The 21353-nt window shown below is 40.3% G+C and overlaps 1 protein-coding gene across 1 annotated transcript in view; it reads left to right on the plus strand.

Annotated features, from left to right (window-relative positions):
- Positions 1–20706, plus strand: part of LOC121856783 (cell wall protein DAN4-like) — a 95592-nt gene extending 74886 nt beyond the window's left edge. Inside the window, exon 5 of the mRNA XM_042352480.1 lies at positions 20426–20706. Within this exon, the coding sequence (XP_042208414.1) occupies positions 20426–20706 (281 nt within the window). The remainder of the gene's footprint in view (positions 1–20425) is intronic.
- The last annotated feature ends 647 nt before the right edge of the window (positions 20707–21353 follow it).

Here is a 21353-nt window from a genome sequence, read left to right on the forward strand (position 1 = left end):
GAGATATTTACTCTCTCCCCTTTATTCAATAATCTCTCCCACCGAACCTCGGGGAATAAAGGAGAGAAAGAGTAAGTGTAGAAAGAAAATGAAAAGGGAGAAAATGAGCAAATATAGATTGACAGAAAAGAGAAAGAGAGAAAGATTGAGTAACGTTGAAAGATAACTTTAAAATAAAAATCATTCATATGTAACGTCAAAACCAAATTAATATTAAATAAATAAAGAAATACATAAAAAAGTTCCAATAAAAAATAATTATTTAATCAAACTTAAACAATCAAATTGAAGTAATTAAAACCAACAATTAAAAAAATTAGTCATTGTCAAACTATAAAATAAACATTAAAAACTACATAATAGAAAATGAACATACACAAAAAATTAACACATTAAACATATATTAGACTAAAAATAATAAACATTACAACAAATAACATTATATTAAATAAACATAACTCACAAAAAATATAAACACATGAATATATAAACCAAAATAAACATTACGAACACAAATATAAATATTATAAACACACAAGAATAAAGAAACATTACAAGAGTGCATAATAAAAAGATAAACATTGGAAAAAAATTCATATCCATTATAGAAAGTTTGGTAGTTGTGTCTGTACCTCCTACTGTTGTCTCACTCGTCAAGAATACATCAACACTTATGTTCTCCTTTACACACACACACACACACACACACACACACACACACACACACACACACACACACACACACATTTTATTTTTCAGCTAAGTTATGGGGCTTCTATGTATATGGTTTTCTTACCTGTTTTGATTCGTTTTATTTATTTATTTTGTATATATTTTTTGTCAGTAGACTTTAGGACAACTACAACATCCTCAAATTGCGAATAAATTACAGAGATGATGATGATGATGATAATAATAATAACAATAATAATAATAATAATAATAATAATAATAATAATAATAATTTATCGTAAAAAAATAAACAGAAGTATAGAGAGAAGCAAACTATTTAATATGTGTGTGTGTGTGTGTGTGTGTGTGTGTGTGTGTGTGTGTGTGTGTGTGTGTGTGTGTGTGTGTGTGTGTGTGTGTGTGTGTGTGTGTGTGTGTGTGCGTGTGTGTGTGAACAGGGATCTGGCTATACCTTCTTCTGGAAGGGTAAGTCTGCTGCGGAGAGAAACCGCTTTTATGGAGTTGGCTTTGCCATCCGCCAACGCATCCTACACAGGCTAACTGAAATGCCTGTTGGGATCAACGACCGCCTCATGACGCTCAGTCCCACTGAATCACTCACGTCATGCCTTCATCAGTGCATACGCTCCAACACTGGATGCAGAGGATGACATCAAGGAGGCCTTTTACGCCGACCTTGACAGAGTGCTAACCTCTATCCCCAGACAAGATCAGGTTGTGCTCCTTGGTGACTTCAATGCCAGAATTGGCAGTGATGCTGACATTTGGCAGGGCACCATAGGAGAAATGAACTAGGCAAGTGTAATCCCAACGGCCTACTCCTCCTCAGCAAGTGTGCTGCACACAACCTCACTATCAACAATACCTTGTTTAGGCCGGCCGACAAGTTTAAGGGATCGTGGCAACACCCACGATCCAAACCCTGGGATCTCATTGACTACATCATTGTCAGAGAAAGAGATCGCCGAGATGTCCTCATCACACGAGCCATGTATGGCTCAGACCACTGTGACACTGATCATTGGCTCGTCAGAACCAAGCTCTCACTTCAAGTCGCCCCAAAACGGTGAAGGCAACACGCCTCCAGAAGAGGTTTTAACACTAAGCGTCTGGAGGATCCAGTGGTAGCACAAGCCTTCAGAGAGCAGCTCGAACATGGGCTGATGAACAACCCGGCAACAAACATCCCAAATCCCAGTGCCGAATGGGGTATTCGCCACACTGTCATGACAAAAACCTACAGAGACCCTCGGCTAGATCGAAAGAATACACCAGGACTGGTTTGATGAAAATGTCCCGGTAATCAATGTACTCATCGATGATAAATGTGCTGCTTTAACTGACTGGCAGAACAACCTTTAGTCTCGAACCAAAGATGATACCTTCCGCAAGAAGAAAGCGGCGGCCCATCGCGAACTTCGCAATCTAAAGAACGACTGGATTAAAAATGAAGCATGTGAAATGCAAAAACTTGCAGATCAACACCCTGACTTACTCCTAACCTAACCTAACCTAACCTAACCTCTCACATGCTTCACTTCTTAGAGTCTGAACCTAACCTAACCTATTATATGCTTCACGTACCACCACGGGGAGGGAGACAAGAGTGATCACGCCTCTATGGAAGGTCATTATCCGCACCGAAGAATCTTGACGGCTATACAGAGTGATTTTGTGGGTGAGTGACCTTCATTCTCGACTTGACATCACGAAGACGGATATTCGTGCCTACTATGAGAAGGATACTCAGCCCTACTATGAGTAAAAGACGGATACTCAAGCCCTACGATGAGTAAAAGACGGATACTCAAGCCCTACTATGAGTAAAAGACGGATACTCAAGCCCTACTATGAGTAAAAGACGGATACTCAAGCCCTACTATGAGTAAAAGACGGATACTCAAGCCCTACTATGAGTAAAAGACGGATACTCAAGCCCTACTATAAGTAAAGACGGATACTCAAGCCCTACTATGAGTAAAAGACGGATATTTACTAATACTATGAGTATCCTAGGTCGTCCTGGAGGCTAAGACACACACACACACACACACACACACACACACACACACACACACACACACCTGTATCGTACTTAACTTATCAGTACAACCAAATAGTCATAGATTTTTCTGCTAAATAGACATAAAAAGAAATCTAAGTCAAAATAGACACCTGACTCACACTATATCATCAAATTATTCCCCCAATTCACCCTTAATAACCTGAACCTCACTTGTCAGGATTAGGTCAAGGCAGCGTCAAGGTAAAGGTGAAATTAGGGTTAAGATCAAGGTCAGATTAGGATCAAGGTCTAGGTCACATTAGGGTTAAGGGGAGAACCAGGTTACTGATCTCTTAATATGGACACCAGTTAATGTTCTGGTGTGATTTGAAAACTACACAAAATATTTTTTAATTCTTATTGAGTCTCTCTCTTTTTCTCTCTTACACAATATGTCCTCTGTCTTTTTTTCCTCCCTTTCTCTTCGACATGCTATCTCTCTCTCTTTCGTTTTGACATGCCCCCTCTCTCTTTTAGACATACCCCCCCCCCTTTTTCCCTCTCTCCCGTTGGGCTGCCGTGTGGAGGCAGTAAGTCAAACGTTTTGGTTCAGTTTATGTGTAAACTTGGTCGACTTGTGACAGCGTTGTGACTAAACTTCCACTCCATTTTTCGAAGTCGCCCCTTTAAGTATCCCCGTCCTTATTTAGTCCTGTAAATCATTCTTCTCGTTTTCTTTTCGTTTTCTAAATCATTTCCTACGTTTTCATCTGACCTTTTAAATAATCTCCCTGCTTTCCTTTAGCTCCCTTAAATCACTTCAGCCAATGTTGCCAACTATTTCTATTTGCCATTTGTCACCTTTATGTGGAAAGTTAGTCCATAGGTAGAGTGAAAAGGTAATTTAAGGTAATTTGTGGTTTCTTGAGGGAAGTTTGTCTAAGGTTATAATAAAAAGGTAATTTATATATATATATATATATATATATATATATATATATATATATATATATATATATATATATATATATATATATATATATATATATATATACTGTAAATCTTATTCACCATAAAAAATTTACTAGCAGATTGTATGTAAATGTCTAGTCACTATAAAAAAAACTACAATGATTTAGTGGCAGATCTAAATTTCCATTACTTTTCACCTTTACTGTTATCAGTATTATCTACTTATATGTAAATACTAATGTCTATCTATCTATCTATCAGTTTATTTGTGTATCTGTTCGCTCTTAAATTTAGCAAGATGTGCTAGTCCGCTTACACCCCAGATGTGTCACGAAGGTTTTTACTTTTGATTTGCTGATGTAAATCGCCTCTGAACTGCTCATGAACGACTACAGTATGCCCCCCCCCCCCTCCACCATTTATAAGTGGGCCTCCTGTGCTCGACCACAGTCTTTAGAACAGAGATGGTATATGGTATGGTCATTTTTTGCATGTGTATTTAATTTTGGCCAAGGACGAGCACAGGTTATGGGCTGTCCCTCTGTTTCTTCAGTGTAGGCCCGACAGTGTTTATGTAACTGAAGAACTAGTCAAAATCGAACCCGGGCAACGCCGTGTACACCAGCTAGGTTAGAGAATGTAGTACTTTATACTGTATTATTAACAATATTAAAAGAACCTGTGTGTCAGTCAGTCAGCGCCATAACTCCAAAAGCATGAAACCAACTGAGCCGAAACTGTGTGCAGACTAAGGAGTCTTTGGGGTGTGCTCCTGGGCGTTAACCTTTTAAGTTTGGCTGGAACAAAGGTGGAGGGGGAAGACTGCCGGAAGCCATACAGTACCTTACCACTTCCCTCTCCACCTCTTACACTGGTCTCACGGTGTCGACACCTACTTAAATGTGATAGTACAGAAGGTTAAATGGCGATGATATAGTGTAGTCACCAACATAGAGAATAAGTTGACCATAAAAAAACAAACCAGGTGACACCCGGTACACAGAATCCTCAGGTGAGAAAAGTTCAGGCTCCAGAGTTAAAGGACAGATCGGCTCCAAAAAATGTGGTTGGCCATATACATCATGAGAGACCCAGCCAGGGGAGCAAGAGGGCACACCTCACTGTAGGTGGACATAACGACACCCTCACGTAGTACAGGAGATAATGAAGGGTCCTTCAGTTCGTCTACCTAAAGCTTGGGCTGGTACAGTAAAGGTTCGTGCCCAGCACCAGGTCGAGGAGCGTTCTGGTAACCGTCCACCAGATGGTCCTGGGCCAGGCTTCTTCCTGCAGCAGACGGGCCCGTAGCGGTCCCAGCCGGACGTTGTGATTATATATTACCCCTAGTTCCTATTGCCTATATATTATATTCTCTGTACACACTATAAGCTGCCTTGAAGAGCGTATTAATAATAATAATAATAATAATAATAATAATAATAATAATAATAATAATAATAATAATAATAATAATAATAATAATAATAATAATAATAATAACAATAATAATAATAATAATAATAATAATAATAATAATAATAATAATAATAATATTAATAATAATAATAATAATAATAATAATAATAATAATAATAATAATAATAATAATAATAATAATAATAATAAATTAATTAAAAAGCTAAAAATACAACTATAAATCCCAGGGAAAAATTAATGGCAAAAATATGAAACTTTGTTGCGGGTGGTGTTATTGTTGTATTTTTTACCCCGGTTTGAACGTAAACAAAGTGATGTGACGTCACTCGTAAATAAACATGGTGGCTCTCAGACTGTTGCCGCGGGCGTTTAACTACACCCTGCCTACACCCTACACCTTGCCGCACAGTGTATAGTATATCTCAACCATAATGACGGGTCATGTAATTTCCTAATACACTTCATAATAAAATGGCGTATTTCCCCTCTATCCTCCGGCATAATGCATTTCTCAACATCCTGGAGTACAAAGACCACCATCCTGAACACAGCCATCCTTCAACACACCGCCATCCTTCACCACACCATAATCCTTCAAGACACCAGCACCATCCTACACCACACCACCATTCTACACCACTCCACCATCCTTCAACACACACCATCCTTCACCACACCATAATCCTTCAAGACACCAGCACCATCCCACACCACCACCATTCTACACCACACCACCATCCTTCACCACACCACCATCCTTCACCACACCATAATCCTTCAAGACACCAGCACCATCCTAGCCTTGAGGGCACCATAATGGTTCACAAAGGTTTTTTTCTTCGTTGGTCAATTAATGAGTAATGAGTTAAAAGCTTCGGCTAGACCCGCCCACCATTTGCCACGCTCCACCAATCACCAATAGGATCCTCCCTTATCCTCCTACCCCTCACAACCCTCCATTATTACAGGATCGACTCATTATAAGGGGTTCAATAGTGTATATGTAGATTCTAATAGGCCTGAGGGGGACCATAAGACGGCGGGATACGGGAGGAACTGAACACTATTTTTTACTCTCTGGACGATTTAGCGTTGGTGATGGGAGCGGCGGGGTGTTAACTGTTGGTTCATTAACACCAATGTATGTATAGTCCGTTAATACCTATGTATGTAGAGTCCGTTAATACCAATGTATGTAGAGTCCGTTAATACCAATGTACGTAGAGTCCGTTAATACCAATATATGTAGAATTTGTTAATACCAATGTACGTAGAGTCCGTTAATACCAATGTATGTAGAGTAGAGTTCGTTAATACCAATGTACGTAGAGTCCGTTAATACCAATGTATGTAGCGTTCATTAATACCAATGTATGTATAGTTCATTAATACCAATGTATTTAGAGTAGAATTCCGTTAATACCAATGTATGTAGCGTTCATTAATACCAATGTATGTATAGTTCATTAATACCAATGTATTTAGAATTCGTTAATACCAGATCCATGCAATAATTCTCTCCCATTAAATTGTCCTTCACTCCAATCCCACCTTCCCTCTCCCTAACCCCCCCCCCCCGCTTTTCCCTCCCCCTCACCCTTCCACTCTACCTCATGATTTCAATTCCACCGCAGAAGAAACTATAACCTTTCCGTACACAATTCCGTTGACACCGTGCAAGTAAAACAGCCCAGAAACCAAGTTTAGAACCCCTTTATATTTTTTATGGCATAGAGTTAGAAAATTAAAATATATATAAAAACCTGTAATTTTTTCAGAAGGATTGGCGAAGTAAAATGAGTATTATATTCTTTCTATGGCGCATTAAACACGAAATTACATGCACATTATCTTCGCCTGAAAAAAGTTACATATGTTGTACTGTAATACATACATGACCCTCACCTTTATCTGATATAAATTTTGCACATAAATTAAACATAAATATTACATGAGAATTTGTACGTGTTCCATCGAAAGTATGACTTTGGCCTTCGTTTAAAATATGTGGTGTACAGGAAGAAATAGCCCTACATGTGTTCCTCTACACACGAGAAACATGCGTCTACATCTTACTACAACACATGAACCTTACCTCCATGTAAAGAACAATCGCTACACGACCTCCAAAAACCACATTGTTTAGTTATACTTTTGATTAGACCTGGACATTGTAACCTAACTTAAACGAACGTAATCTTATCGAACAAGACGTTAAGAGCCACCATTGTTATAAGCCTTGGTTTATCTCAGTGCCCGACGTTACCACCGCCAGGTGGTGCTGGTGGGTCAGCAGGGTTTATTAATATACTGTACAGGCTATATAATAAAATAAATATGCTCCCGGACAAAGCAAGCTCAGGAATCAACGATTTTTTACAATGTGAATTTATGAATAAGATCGCTACGTTTATTAATTTAATTTATTTTCTTTTTTTTTAAATTCAAAGTAACACTGAATATTAGTGGATTTTCAATTTCTGGGATTATTTATAACTTTAGATGTGCATATTTCAAACTGCGCCTCGTTATAGAAATATGTTACGTTTGCAAATCTGACACAATGTGCACTTACCTTGTGCTGAAGTCTGGACCTGTAAAAACAAAAACCAGTGTTAGATAAAAGCATTTATTAAGCCGGTTAAAGCATTCTGTGAAAAAAAAATGAGACTCCCGCCATGATAAAATAATTCATTCTTCCCTCCCACTTATTCTGGCTACCAGTGACTTTCATCACTGAACATTTCTGACAGGTTATCAACGTTTTCACACATGCATAAATCACCGAAAAATTTAATGTAACGACAAAAATCCACCAATGAGTCACGCGGCTGCTTACTTAACGTCCGTTGCTCGGCTTCGAAAGGTCTTCATTCCTGTAAATTTCAGACAAAACACCGAGAAGTTGTTGTAATTTGGTATTTCACTTGTTACTTACTGCCAGTAAACTATGTCTATAGAACGAAATGGCTCAATATTTCAATGACTTATAGGTAGGAGGTGAGGAGGGGATAATATGTCCACAAACCCTCTACAACAGACATATCCAGGGTCTTATCTGGTGGGCCAAAAAAGATTCCCCCAAAAGTTAATACATTCACCAGTATAATCACTAATCTTGCTGCACTGTTTCTACCAGAGGACGTCAGGAAAAGTCTTCACCTTACTGCAAGTGACATGATGTAAACTCAAGTAAATATTATAATCACACGTTGAAAAGCTTCTCGAGCTATACTGTACATTATGTATAAACTACCTTGTGACAGTGAGTGAAGTAAGACAACGAGGGTGAACAGAGTCAAGTCAGTGTAAAGGTTAATTGAAGCACTTGTCACAACACACAAGGGTAGGAGAGGCATCTAGTTGAGTCTCCCCTCCATGATGTCCTGTTTCTGTTGTGGATTATTTTTTTTTATCTACGAGCTTAACTTTTCTATTTATTCTTTTTCAGTTACTAGTTCTAATACCCAGTTATTAGTTCTCACACTTACCCAGTTCCCAGTTACTAGTTATAATTCCTAGTTCCCAGTTACGAGTTCAAATTTCCAGTTCCCAATTACAAACCCTAATCCCTAGTTACAATTTCAATTCTTAATTCCTGATATAATTTTTCGTTCCCAATTACCATTTCCTAAAAGAGTTCCCCCTAAAAGAAAACGCAGAGAAATAAACGACCTAGTAACACCACTATTAAACTACCTACAACCACTATTAAACTACCTCCAACCACTATTAAACAACCTACAACCACTATTAAACAACCTACAACCACTATTAAACAACCTACAACCACTATTAAACAACCTACAACCACTATTAAACTACCTCCAACCACTATTAAACTACCTCCAACCACTATTAAACAACCTACAACCACTATTAAACAACCTACAACCACTAATAAACTACCTCCAACCACTATTAAACAACCTACAACCACTATTAAACAACCTACAACCACTATTAAACTAACTACAACCACTATTAAACTACCTACAACCACTATTAAACTACCTACAAATTCTAAAATTCTTGATCTACCATTATCAAAAAACACATATGACAGGTGACTAAACTTTCGAAACTTTTTACGTAGAGATCCGGAGACTAATGGTGCCAGGTCATTAAGTTTTATCACTGATGGCTTGAGTGTCCTCCTACAGATTGTTAGGGTGTTGGGGTGTAGGAGGGGGAGGTGGGGAGGGGGGGGGAGGGGGGGAGGGGGGAGGGAGGGAGGGAGTTAAGATGGGTCCCTGGCGTGATCATAGTAGCGTGGTGGTGGTGGTTGCAGTAGTAGTAGTAGTAGTAGTAGTAGTAGTAGTAGTAGTAGTAGTAGTAGTAGTAGTTGCAGTAGTAGTAGTAGAAGATAATTTCTAAAACATAATTATACCCCAATAGTGCTTTAAATTTCCTAAAGTTTAATATCGCCTTAAAAAAACATCCTCACAAGTAATAATCATTATCACTCAGGTCAGGAATGGTGGACAAAAGGTTCAATAAAGATAGACAATAATAATATTAAAAAAGGTTAAGCAAAGAATAAACAAGAAAGCAGTCATGCATATTGTCCGCCTCGTCATGATACTGATATTGGAGAGTCGCTCTTATCAAAGGACGTATTTTTATCGCTATGTTAATTTGTATACACATTTTTATGAAGATATATCACTTCTTTTTTTTTTCAACCCCGGAGAGGAATATGGAGCGTTTGTAACGTGTTGCCATGGTGATGAAACAATACTAACATCAGTGTATCATATTAAGAGCAATAAGGTTTGTGTACACTGGATGTTAAGTCTTCAGTACACAGGGAGGCATTACACCCAGACGCCTTCACTTCCCCAACAGTGAAGTTAGTAACCAATTACAGGTGGGTGAACTAGGGGCAGCCTCGGCAGGACTAAGTGACCTTTATGACAGGAGGCGGCCGCTGGTAACATAAATAACAGTAAATTTACAGTATCTTATACAACAATGTGGATCCCTTCATTATTATACTGATTTACACCCAAGTTTCATCATGATAACTGAACAAAACTCAGACGGACAGACAAACAATTTACGTAACAGCAGCCACTTCAACATCACCCCTCTACATCGCTGAGAAGAGGATAAAAGGTATCGTTTAAAGCTGGCTCGCATAAAACACTCGTGTGCATAGTTTCTAAATTGACATTGTCGAGAAAACGACTCTAAATTATCTGATAAGAGCTTGAAATTGCTTATAGGAACATATAAGGGCCATGGAAATTGAATTATGCAGCACTTTGCATAATATCACGTCCTGTTGAGAATCCACGAGAATCCGTGAGAATCCGGAAGAATCCACCTCATATTGCCAGCTACATCCAATATAAATTCCTGTGTAATCCTGCCATGCATCATGATCAACGCAATTCATTATGAAAATGAGTTCAGAAAAGGCGAGAGAGAGAGAAAAGAAATCATCAAAGTAAGAAAATGGGAAAATTACAAGACAGGTAATTTCTCCTCCTCATATGGTCGTTTCCACATCATATTTGAGAGCAAATTGAGAATAAATCCGCCTCGCCTCGTCTCCATTACAAGAGCGGCCCTGTGCTGGCAGTGACGTACTTAATGAAAATGTAAAAAAAAAAAACACATTAAGCAGCGAAAAGATGAGAAATTGGCGCATACAAATAAAAAAGTCGAGAATTGAAAAAGGGAATGAAAATAAATATACAACAAAAACAACAATAACAGAACACAACACGAAAATAATAAAACAAAAATTAAAATAATAATAACAATAAAATCTGATAATAACAGAAACAGCAACACCAAGAAATAAGACGAACAACAACAGGAATAATAATAATATCAGCTGCCATAAGTGTATTTGCAGAGTTAAGTGGTTTCAGGAATTCCTTCATAAGTGTGTACACTATTGACATCCTTTGAGGTATTATCATTTACCCTTGTGTCAACACCAGGGGGGGGTGGTGATGAGGGAGGTGTGAGGAAGGAAGGGGAGGGGGTGAGGGAGGGAAGGGGGTGTGAGGGTTTGAGGGTAGAAAAGTGATGGGGAGGGGAAGTGAGTATGAGGGATTTAAGGAAGATGAAAGGAGGGGGGTGAAGGGAAGGGGTGGAGGGAAGGAAGAGGGGTGAGGGAAGGTGAGGGGGTGAAGGGAAAGGGGGTGTGAGGGAAGGAAGGGGAGGGGGTGAGGGGAAGGGGGGGTGAGGGAAAGGGTATGTAAGGGGAGAGTGTGTGAGGGGAAGGGGGTGTGAGGGAAAGGGTATGTGAGGGGAGGGTGTGTGGAAAAGGGTGAAAGGGGAAGGGGCTGAGGTGAAGGCAGACTGAGATACCAATAGACAGGCAGAGAGGATAGATAGATAGATAGATAGATAGATAGATAGATAGATAGATAGATAGATAGATAGATAAGAGAATAATTATTGTTACATTAATCTTCTTCCCTTTATTCCTCTACTTCTCGCTATTTTCATTACCAATTATCATCTATACCTTCATCTTTACTCCCACCGCCTATACATCCCATTGCAATTTATCACTAGTTCTTCGTTCTTACTATCTTCTCCTCTTCCCATCTTCTCCTCTTCCCATCTTCTCCTCTTCCCATCTTCTTGTCAGTTTTTCATTACCCATTACTTCCAATTTTATTATCATTTTCTCTTCTTCGTATCATCCCATAAACTACATAATCCATTATTTCCATCTTTATCACCAATTCCTTCTCCTATTACCCATTACTTACACTTTTATCACCTTTTTTTCCTATTCCCTGTCATCGTATCAATTATATAAACGATAACTTCCACCTTTCTCTTCCAATTATTTCATCACTTTCATTATTCCACTTTTATTTGTATTCCCTACTCTTCCCGTATATTTACCATGAGTTTTGCTTTATAACTCCTAACTCTATTCCCATTTCCTCCTCTTCCCTCATTTATCAATACTATTCCTTATTAAACCTAAATATACTCCCTCGTTCCCATCTTTATTCACAGTTCCTTCTCTTCCCTCATTTACCAATACATCTCTAAACACCCTCATTCCCATCTTTATTCCCAGTTCCTCCTCTTCCCTCATTTACCAATACATCCTTCAATTAAAACTGACAAATTACTGTAAATATGACCTAATTCCCTCAAAACAAGCTAATTAGGCCAAATGAAAAGAACCTTGGCAATTAGTCTCAGCTAATTATACTAGAGTCGGGGGAAATACCTGGGTTCCTACCTCTTAATTGTATTCAATAAATGAAAGATTAAACTGGAGAGAATAATAATGTCTTAATAGTCTGTCTGTCTGTCTGTCTGTCTGTCTGTCTGTCTGTCTGTGTGTCTGTCTGTCTGTCTGTCTGTGTGTCTGTCTGTCTGTCTGTCTGTCTGTCTTTCTGTTTGTTGTTTGTATGTAGTTGATTAAGATTGTATGTTTTGTTTATGTTGGATTGTTTGCGTGTACGTGTGTTTGTGTGTGTGTGTGTGTGTGTGTGTGTGTGTGTGTGTGTGTGGTGCGGAGAGAGATAATGTTGATGGGAAGAAAGAGAGAGAGATATGAAACAAAGAGAATAAGAGAAAGGAGAGGCAAAAAAAGAGAAAGACAGAATAAATGAGGAGCGAGAAGGAAGAGAATAATATAGACTGGTGATGAGAGAGAGAGAGAGAGAGAGAGAGAGAGAGAGAGAGAGAGAGAGAGAGAGAGAGAGAGAGAGAGAGGAAACTTGATTTGTAATCACTAGCTTCCACTGTCACCAGATAACATTAAACCCTTGTAGAGTTACACAGCAGTATGCAAATTGCCACTGCCTTGTGTTACAACTGTGGAATAACGAAAACCCGACGAAGGAGAGACCGTTAAATAATAAACACTAGAAAAATGGATAAATAATGGATGTTAAAAGGGGTTAATTGATTCATTAGCGAGCCATTTTACCAATTATTTTATATTTTTATCTATCAATCCATTAACATTTTCTCCTTGCCAATCCATCTATCAACAGGTCTCTTTATCCATCTAATATATATTTACCAGTGTCTATATCTAGCCATTATTACCTCTCTACCCTCGAGAGGTAATTAACTCATGGGTACAAATCTGACCCGTTTGGAACAAGTCTCCAACTCGTTCCAACTTACTGCGACGTGCGGGGACCACTTTATTAAATCTGCCCAGAAATTGACGGACGTATCATCCTGCCTCTACCAGTGTGTATGATGTAGTAGAGGTAGAAAACATCCCTGTGTATGATTCATTATACTCCCAGAGACGTTGGGTATGATTCATTATATGTTGAAAACAATTAGAGGAAGAGTTAGGTTAAATTATTAACTCATTTTTATATGTATACATGCATACCATATCCTATCTATCTATCTATCTATCCTGTGTGTGTGTGTGTGTGCAACTTTATACTAAGTTTCAAATCGTAAGTGGTGTTGAAAATGAGAGAGAGAGAGAGAGAGAGAGAGAGAGAGAGAGAGAGAGAGAGAGAGAGAGAGTAACATTCAAGGAAGTCACCCACACTCACCCACCTAATACACAATACAATCAGTCCACACAAACCAAGCAATCACAACAAACACCCCCCACACACCACAACTTCCCACACACCACAACCCCCACACCCCCCACAACCACTCCCTACACACACCACAACCCCCACACACCACAACCCCCACACACCACAACTCCCACACACCACACACCACACCCTACAGACTCCCTCCACACACCCAGCACCATACTAAACACGGCATACAATATTCACCCTATACACACGCCACTAAACTACACATTCAACGTCCCTCTTCATTCTACGCCATTAACAACAACAACACACAACCCAAAAGTAATATAAACTTTATTCTCTTGACATTTTCTGCCACCTTAATGTTTTTTCTTCCTATGAACGGTTTCTAATTACAGGTGTTAGACCATTTATTGCTTCTTCTTTTAGTTAGAAATGATTGCTGGAGAGATAACACAAGGCTGATATAAAGGTGATTATCTCGGCTGTTTCTTCTGCCATAAAGGTTTATTGTTTTTTTATTACTTAGAAAAATGGCGGCCATGGCAGACAAATCCTGTATATATAACTTATTTCCTCCTCATTCCCTTCATCATATTTTTTTTCTTTTTATTATACCGTCAAGATAAAGCTCTATAATTATCCAGTATATTAAATAAAATAACTAAAGAACCTCAATAATCCTAATATACGAACGGCAGCACTAGACGACCAACACATGTAGTCAGTGGGCAATCCAAATTCATCCACGAACGCGCGATGTAATCCAGATACATTCATCCATGAACGTGCCGGGTAATGTTTACTTTATGCATGCTTGCCCTGATGGCTGGGGGAGTGGCTGTGGAGTTTTTCATTATTGTGCCGCAGCTATTAAGGGGTGATGGCTCAAGCTCCACTTCCGCGAAGGAATTTCAACGAACACGCTCCTCCCTGGTGTGTGTGTGTACCATTACCCGGATGTAGGATTGAACACATACAGGACGAATAGGTGCATGACTAACAGAACCTTGTAATACAAACTAAGACTTTTTTAGCTGCCACTTCAAGAGTTACAGCTCTCACAAGGCTCCGCCATGTATTATAGTACATTACAGTAGTATTGTAATCTGTAATTTTCTGGGTCAATAAACATTTACAGTTTAAAGTGGCGATCAACCTTCTAGTGTAACCCACTACTAACCTGCCTCTACAGCCCATATGTACACTTACACTACGTGTGTACCACCTTACAACCACATCCCATGTGTACCACCTAACCCCGTGTGTTCCAACTCACACCTACACCCTCAGTAAAACAAGACTTTTAAGACTACCACCACCTAACACCTGGTTGGCTCTGTGTACTACGGAGTGGCAACTCCTGTATAACTCAAAGTAGACCAGGAGGACGAAATAAATAAGACAATACACAAGTAACACTCACAATGTGCCATCATGCCATAAGGAGCACAGCGGTGGAGCGAGGTCATAAAGTCACCTGAGGTCACAGCATCGCACAGAAGGGTAAAGTTGGTCATAACAAAAGCTCATAAGTTAAACAAAATTGGGTCAGAATTTTTTAATGAGATTGAATAAATGTTTTGAGAATTCACGGAAAAATACATAATTAAATCCAGGGAATGACAAAGGCTGTACTGATGCAATAAAGATACAAAGCGGGGTAAAGAATGTCAAGAAAACGGGAAACTATAAATAATGACGCACAGATAATAGGAGACAGAAAATAGGGATAGTATAAATAAGAGAGAATCAGAGTAAACAAGAGAGGATAACACCAATGGATAGAACAAGAAAAAATTATGTGGCTGAAAAAAAAGGCCTTGATTTAAAGAAAGGTAAGTTACACAAAATTGGAGCATATCGCGAAAAAATCTAAGAACATAAAAATTTGATTCACAGAAAAGGGAAGAGAACACAGAAAACGGGAGGAGGTTATAGAATGGCACACTAAGGTCTATAGCCGACGACAATATTCAAAAGCAAGACAAATTGGGTTACAACGGGACGTAATTGGCCATAACACGCCGTAATAGGGAGGTGAACTAACGCACTACATTACCAGAGTCGATTATTGGATTACTCCACGGTGAGGGATAACACTATGTTCTCCCTAATGACTGCTGGACCAATGTTGACAACTGTGTTTCTTACTGTCAAGTATGTACACACACACACACACACACACACACACACACACACACACACACACACACACACACACGCAAACACACAAACACACACACAAACACACAATATCTGTGAGGCGGTGACAAAAACACTACTAAAAAAAAAGTCTGGGGTAAAAGCAATAAAAAATTACCTTAAATATCTAAATCGTTGATTGTAACTTTACGAACATTAAAACAAAAAACGGATTTATAAACTTGTTTGGTAACTCACATTCACTGTAGAGATCCAAGAGACTCGTGAAGTAGGTATTTATGAAGTATATAACTCACACAGACGCTTATAAGAGTAACTCACACAACTGTTCTTAAGGATAACTCACACAGACGCCTTTAAGAGTAACTCACACAACTGTTCTTAAGGATAACTCACACAGACGCTTATAAGAGTAACTCACACAACTGTTCTTAAGGATAACTCACACAGACGCTTTTAAGAGTAACTCACCCAACTGTTCTTCAGGATAACTCACACAGACGCCTTTAAGAGTAACTCACCCAACTGTTCTTAAGGATAACTCACACAGACGCTTTTAAGAGTAACTCACATAACTCACTGAATCATGAATAAAAAAGTAGATAATTAAATAACTCAACTTATCTCACTGAATATCAAAATGAGTTACAAAGTAGATAACTCACGTATCTTTTCCGAGTAGTAAATACAGCGTGTTGACGTAGAGACACTGGAGGTATTTATTTACCTCCTTGACAATATCGAGTAGCAGAGGGCTCCAGCGGGCTTAATTGTCTCTCCTGTGTTGACTATGTTGTGTTGGTATTAACTTACTGCTCTCTCTCTCTCTCCACCAATGACAATATAACCTCCCTCTACAACACTTAATATCCACCTACAACCATCTATAACCATTAGACCTCCACCTATAATCATCTACAACCATCTCCACCCACCACCATCACCCATCTTCACCCACCAACATCCTTCACGGCTCACCCACCACCACCCACCTCCACCCACCACCACACCAACTGCATCACTGAACCCACCAACTTTAACATTTAAATTGGCGACCATAAACAATTGTAGGTAAGTTGTGTTAATAATTCCTGCACTAATATATTCACTGCACCAAGTTTCATTACCTAATATTAATGGGTCGTGGAGAAGACTTAATATGAACCCCAAGTAATTAATTAGGAACTGAATCAGCGTGTATGCCGATAAATGGATATATGAATAAATAAATGTATATGTGTATTTAAATTATAATAACTAACATAAATATAAATAAAATAAATAAATAAATAACAATAAATAAATAAACAAATAAAAACTAAATAAGAGTAAATGTAAAAAAAAATAAGTAAAAAAACAAAACATGATCTAACAAAATAAATAAATAAGACAATAAACAACACAAATATAGAGATGAAAAACAATAAGAATTATATAATAAATATACAAATAAATGAATAACCAATGGATGAGGTTAAGTCTTGGTATATCCTGAAGGGTCATTTGTATGCTGTTATTTCCCTTCTACCTTTCCCTCCCTGCCCTTCCACCCTACTCCCTCCCTCCTGCCCTTCTACCTTTCCCTCCCTACCCTTCCACCCTACTCCCTCCCTCCTGCCCTTCCACCACCCTCCGTTCCCTCCACCTGTCCCTCCGTTCCTTCCTACCCTCCACTCCCTCCCACAGCCAAAGGGTAAACTCGCCAACATGGGATGGGTCACTGAGGCACTTCACGAAATGGTTTGTGTACCTGAGTACCATTGATGGGGTGAGTGTATGGGGTGTAGACTATATGATGGGGTGAGTGTATGGGGTGTAGACTATATGATGGGGTGAGTGTATGGGGTGTAGACTATATGATGGGGTGAGTGTATGGGGTGTAGACTATATGATGGGTGGAGTGTAAGGGTGTAGACTATATGAGGGGGTGAGCAAGGGGTGTGTAATTATGGTGGGTGAGGTATGGGGTGTAGACTATATGATGGGGTGAGTGTATGGGGTGTAGACTATATGATGGGGTGAGTGTATGGGGTGTAGACTATATGATGGGGTGAGTGTATGGGGTGAGCTATATGATGGGGTGAGTGTATGGGGTGTAGACTATATGAGGGGTGAGTGTATGGGGTGTAGACTATATGATGGGGGTGAGTGTATGGGGTGTAGACTATGAGGGGGTGAGTGTATGGGGTGTAGACTATATGAGGGGTGAGTGTATGGGGTGTAGACTATATGATGGGGTGAGTGTATGGGGTGTAGACTATATGATGGGGTGAGTGTATGGGGTGTGAACTATGATGGAGTGGTGTATGGGGTGTAGACTATATGATGGGGTGAGTGTATGGGGTGTGACTATATGGGGGTGAGTGTATGGGTGTAGACTATATGATGGGGTGAGTGTATGGGGTGTAGACTATATGAGGGGTGAGTGTATGGGGTGTAGACTATATGATGGGGTGAGTGTATGGGGTGTAGACTATATGATGGGTGAGTGTATGGGGTGTGAGCCTTGATGGGGTGAGTGTGTGGGTGTAGACTATATGATGGGGTGAGTGTATGGGGTGTAGCAACTATGATGGGGTGAGTGTGTGGGGTGTGACTATATGATGGGGTGAGTGTGTAGGTGTAGACTATATGATGGGGTGGTATGGGTGTAGACTATGATGGGGTGAGTGTATGGGGTGTAGACTATATGATGGGTGAGTGTATGGGGTGTAGACTATATGGGGGTAGTGTATGGGGGTGTAGACTATATGGGGGTGAGTGTATGGGTGTAGACTATATGGGGGTGAGTGTGGGGTGTAGACTATGAGGGGTGAGTGTATGGGTGTAGACTATATGGGGGGTGAGTGTATGGGGTGTAGACTATGGGGGGTGAGTGTATGGGGTGTAGACTATATGGGGGTGAGTGTATGGGTGTAGACTATATGAGGGGTGAGTGTATGGGGTGTAGACTATATGGGGGGTGAGTGTGTGGGGTGTAGACTATGATGGGGTGAGTGTATGGGGTGTAGACTATATGAGGGTGAGTGTATGGTGTAGACTATATGAGGGTAGTGTATGGGGTGTAGACTATATGAGGGTAGGTGATGGGTGTAGACTATATGATGGGGTGAGTGTATGGGGTGTAGACTATATGATGGGGTGAGTGTGGGGTGTGGACTATATGATGGGGTGAGTGTATGGGGTGTAGACTATATGATGGGGTGAGTGTGTGGGGTGTAGACTATATGGGGGGGGTGAGTGTATGGGGTGTAGACTATATGATGGGGTGAGTGTATGGGGTGTGACTATATGAGGGGTGAGTGTATGGGGTGTGGTGTGTGGGGTGAGTGTATGGGATGTAGACTATATGATGGGGTGAGTGTATGGGTGTGAACTATGATGGGGTGAGTGTATGGGGTGTAGACTATATGTGGGGTAGTGTTAGGGTGTAGACTATATGATGGGGTGAGTGTATGGGGTGTAGACTATATGAGGGTGAGTGTATGGGATGAAACGAGACTAAACCTTACCTTCACTCTTCCTTTCCCTCTTCTCCTCTTTCTCTCCCCCTTCTCTTGTCTCTTCATCGTCCCTTTACTAATTCCCTATCGCTATCTATTCTTCTCCTTCCCCTCTGTTCTCTTCTACCCTCACTTCCCCCCCCCTATACCTATCCTCTCTAGGAGATTAGTGGGAGCACCGATGCCTCAGGCCATCAACTACACATTCCCATTACCCTGAGCACTCTGATTGATCTTGTCTGTCTGTATGTCTGTCTGTGTCTCTGGTGTGTGTGTGTGTGTGTGTGTGTGTGTGTGTGTGTGTGTGTGTGTGTGTGTGTGTGTGTGTGTGTGTGTTCGTGCATACCTGAATACCTTCACCTGTTCCTAACTATAAGAACATAAGCGTATTTACCAACATTCACGTAAAGTTTATTTACCACCAAATCCACCTCAGTGTAAATTACCTGACCTTTATTACTAACACCTGGTGGATCTGCCTCGCCCCTCACCATAACAAATACTTCACAGAGGACTGCCCACCCCAACCACTCCTGACTGAAAACGTTGACTAAGATAAATGATGAAATAGTCTAGACCAGATAACAAGAACACGGCCACAGCTGCATGCTTTATCCTGCAACTAAATTGGAGATATGAATTTTGTCTACTGTCAAAGAGAAGTAATAGTTCTGGCAGACTTTCAGGACCACAAAACTGCAATGTTGTACTGCACTAGATCAACTAGGTGTTACAACCGCGTCACTGGGGATAAAGTTGAATTTCTGTAGGACTATTCTCTTCAGAGTAGTACTGTATCCAGGTGGTTATGTCACCCCAGAGAGAACATGATTCTTACTTGTTTGGAATTTATAAAGGCTGAAGTCGAGGTCACTTATCATATATAAGAATAATTCTTCTCTTCACCAAACCAAACACATCTTTTCTGCCTCTATATTAAGTTTTAGATAATGAATTTCAATACACTTCACTTATTATTAAATAAATCACAATATAGAACATCTGGGCTCTCCGATGCCCTGATACCTTCTACAAATACCAAAAAACTGTATTTTATTTCAGCTTTTGTACATACAGGTAGTGTGAAGATCTAGGTTGATATTCTTGACGATGTTTCACACTATGTATTTCAGGAGTCCCCTCAAGACCTTCCCTCCAGACTCTGCTAGAGACATTGTCTTACGACCTCTTGCTCAAGAACTTTTCGTCAAAACCTCTCACTCAAGACTTCACTCAAGACTCCACCCTCGACACGTCCTCCTTGACACCTAACCCTCACGATCTTCCGCCCAAGACCTCTATCCTCAAGATCTTCCGCTCAAGCGTTCCCTCAGCCACTACAGTAAGTGTGAAGGACGTGAAGAAGTTCCACGACCAGGATATGATGACCAGCTCTTACGCCTGGGGTAGCTGAATATATATAGGAGAGAGAGAGAGAGAGAGAGAAGAGAGAGAGAGAAGAGAGAGAAGAGAAAGAGAGGAGTTTTAGATCAACACAACCAGAAAATTGAATCTGGGGACTTGACGCCGTCCAAGTGACAGTTGGAAGGGGGGACGCGGTGTAGGGGAGATTAGAGGAGGTGAGGGGAGATGAGGGAGATGAGGGATGGTGAGGGACAGTGGGGAGGAGGTGACGTTGGGTAGTGGAGATGGGGGTGGTGGGGAGACATTGGTGGTAGGGAAAACGTGGGGTAGAAGAGAGGGAAGGGGTGGTGGGGAGAAGTGGTGGTGATCAGGGGACAATGGGTGGCTGGGAGACAGGTAGGGAAATAAGAGAGAGAGTAAAGAGGGAATGAGGATGGAGGAGAGACGGGGGAGTAGAGATGGGGAGAGAGAGGGAGGAGGAGAGTTTTGGGAGAGACGTGGGATTGGGTAGAAAGACAAGTATTTACGTGGGTGGGAGGGAGGGAAGTAGAAGGGAATAAGGAAAGCAGGTAAGGGAGAGGAGAAAATGGAGGGAGGAAGAAGAGGTGAGAGAAGATAGAAAAGGAAAGAAGAATAGAGAAAGGGAGAGGAAAAGAGAGGGAAAGATCGAGAGGGAAAGAGGAATGGGTGGAGGAA

This window comes from Homarus americanus, unplaced genomic scaffold, assembly GCF_018991925.1.
Source record: "Homarus americanus isolate GMGI-L3 unplaced genomic scaffold, GMGI_Hamer_2.0 scaffold31440, whole genome shotgun sequence".
In the NCBI taxonomy this organism is placed as follows: domain Eukaryota; kingdom Metazoa; phylum Arthropoda; class Malacostraca; order Decapoda; family Nephropidae; genus Homarus; species Homarus americanus.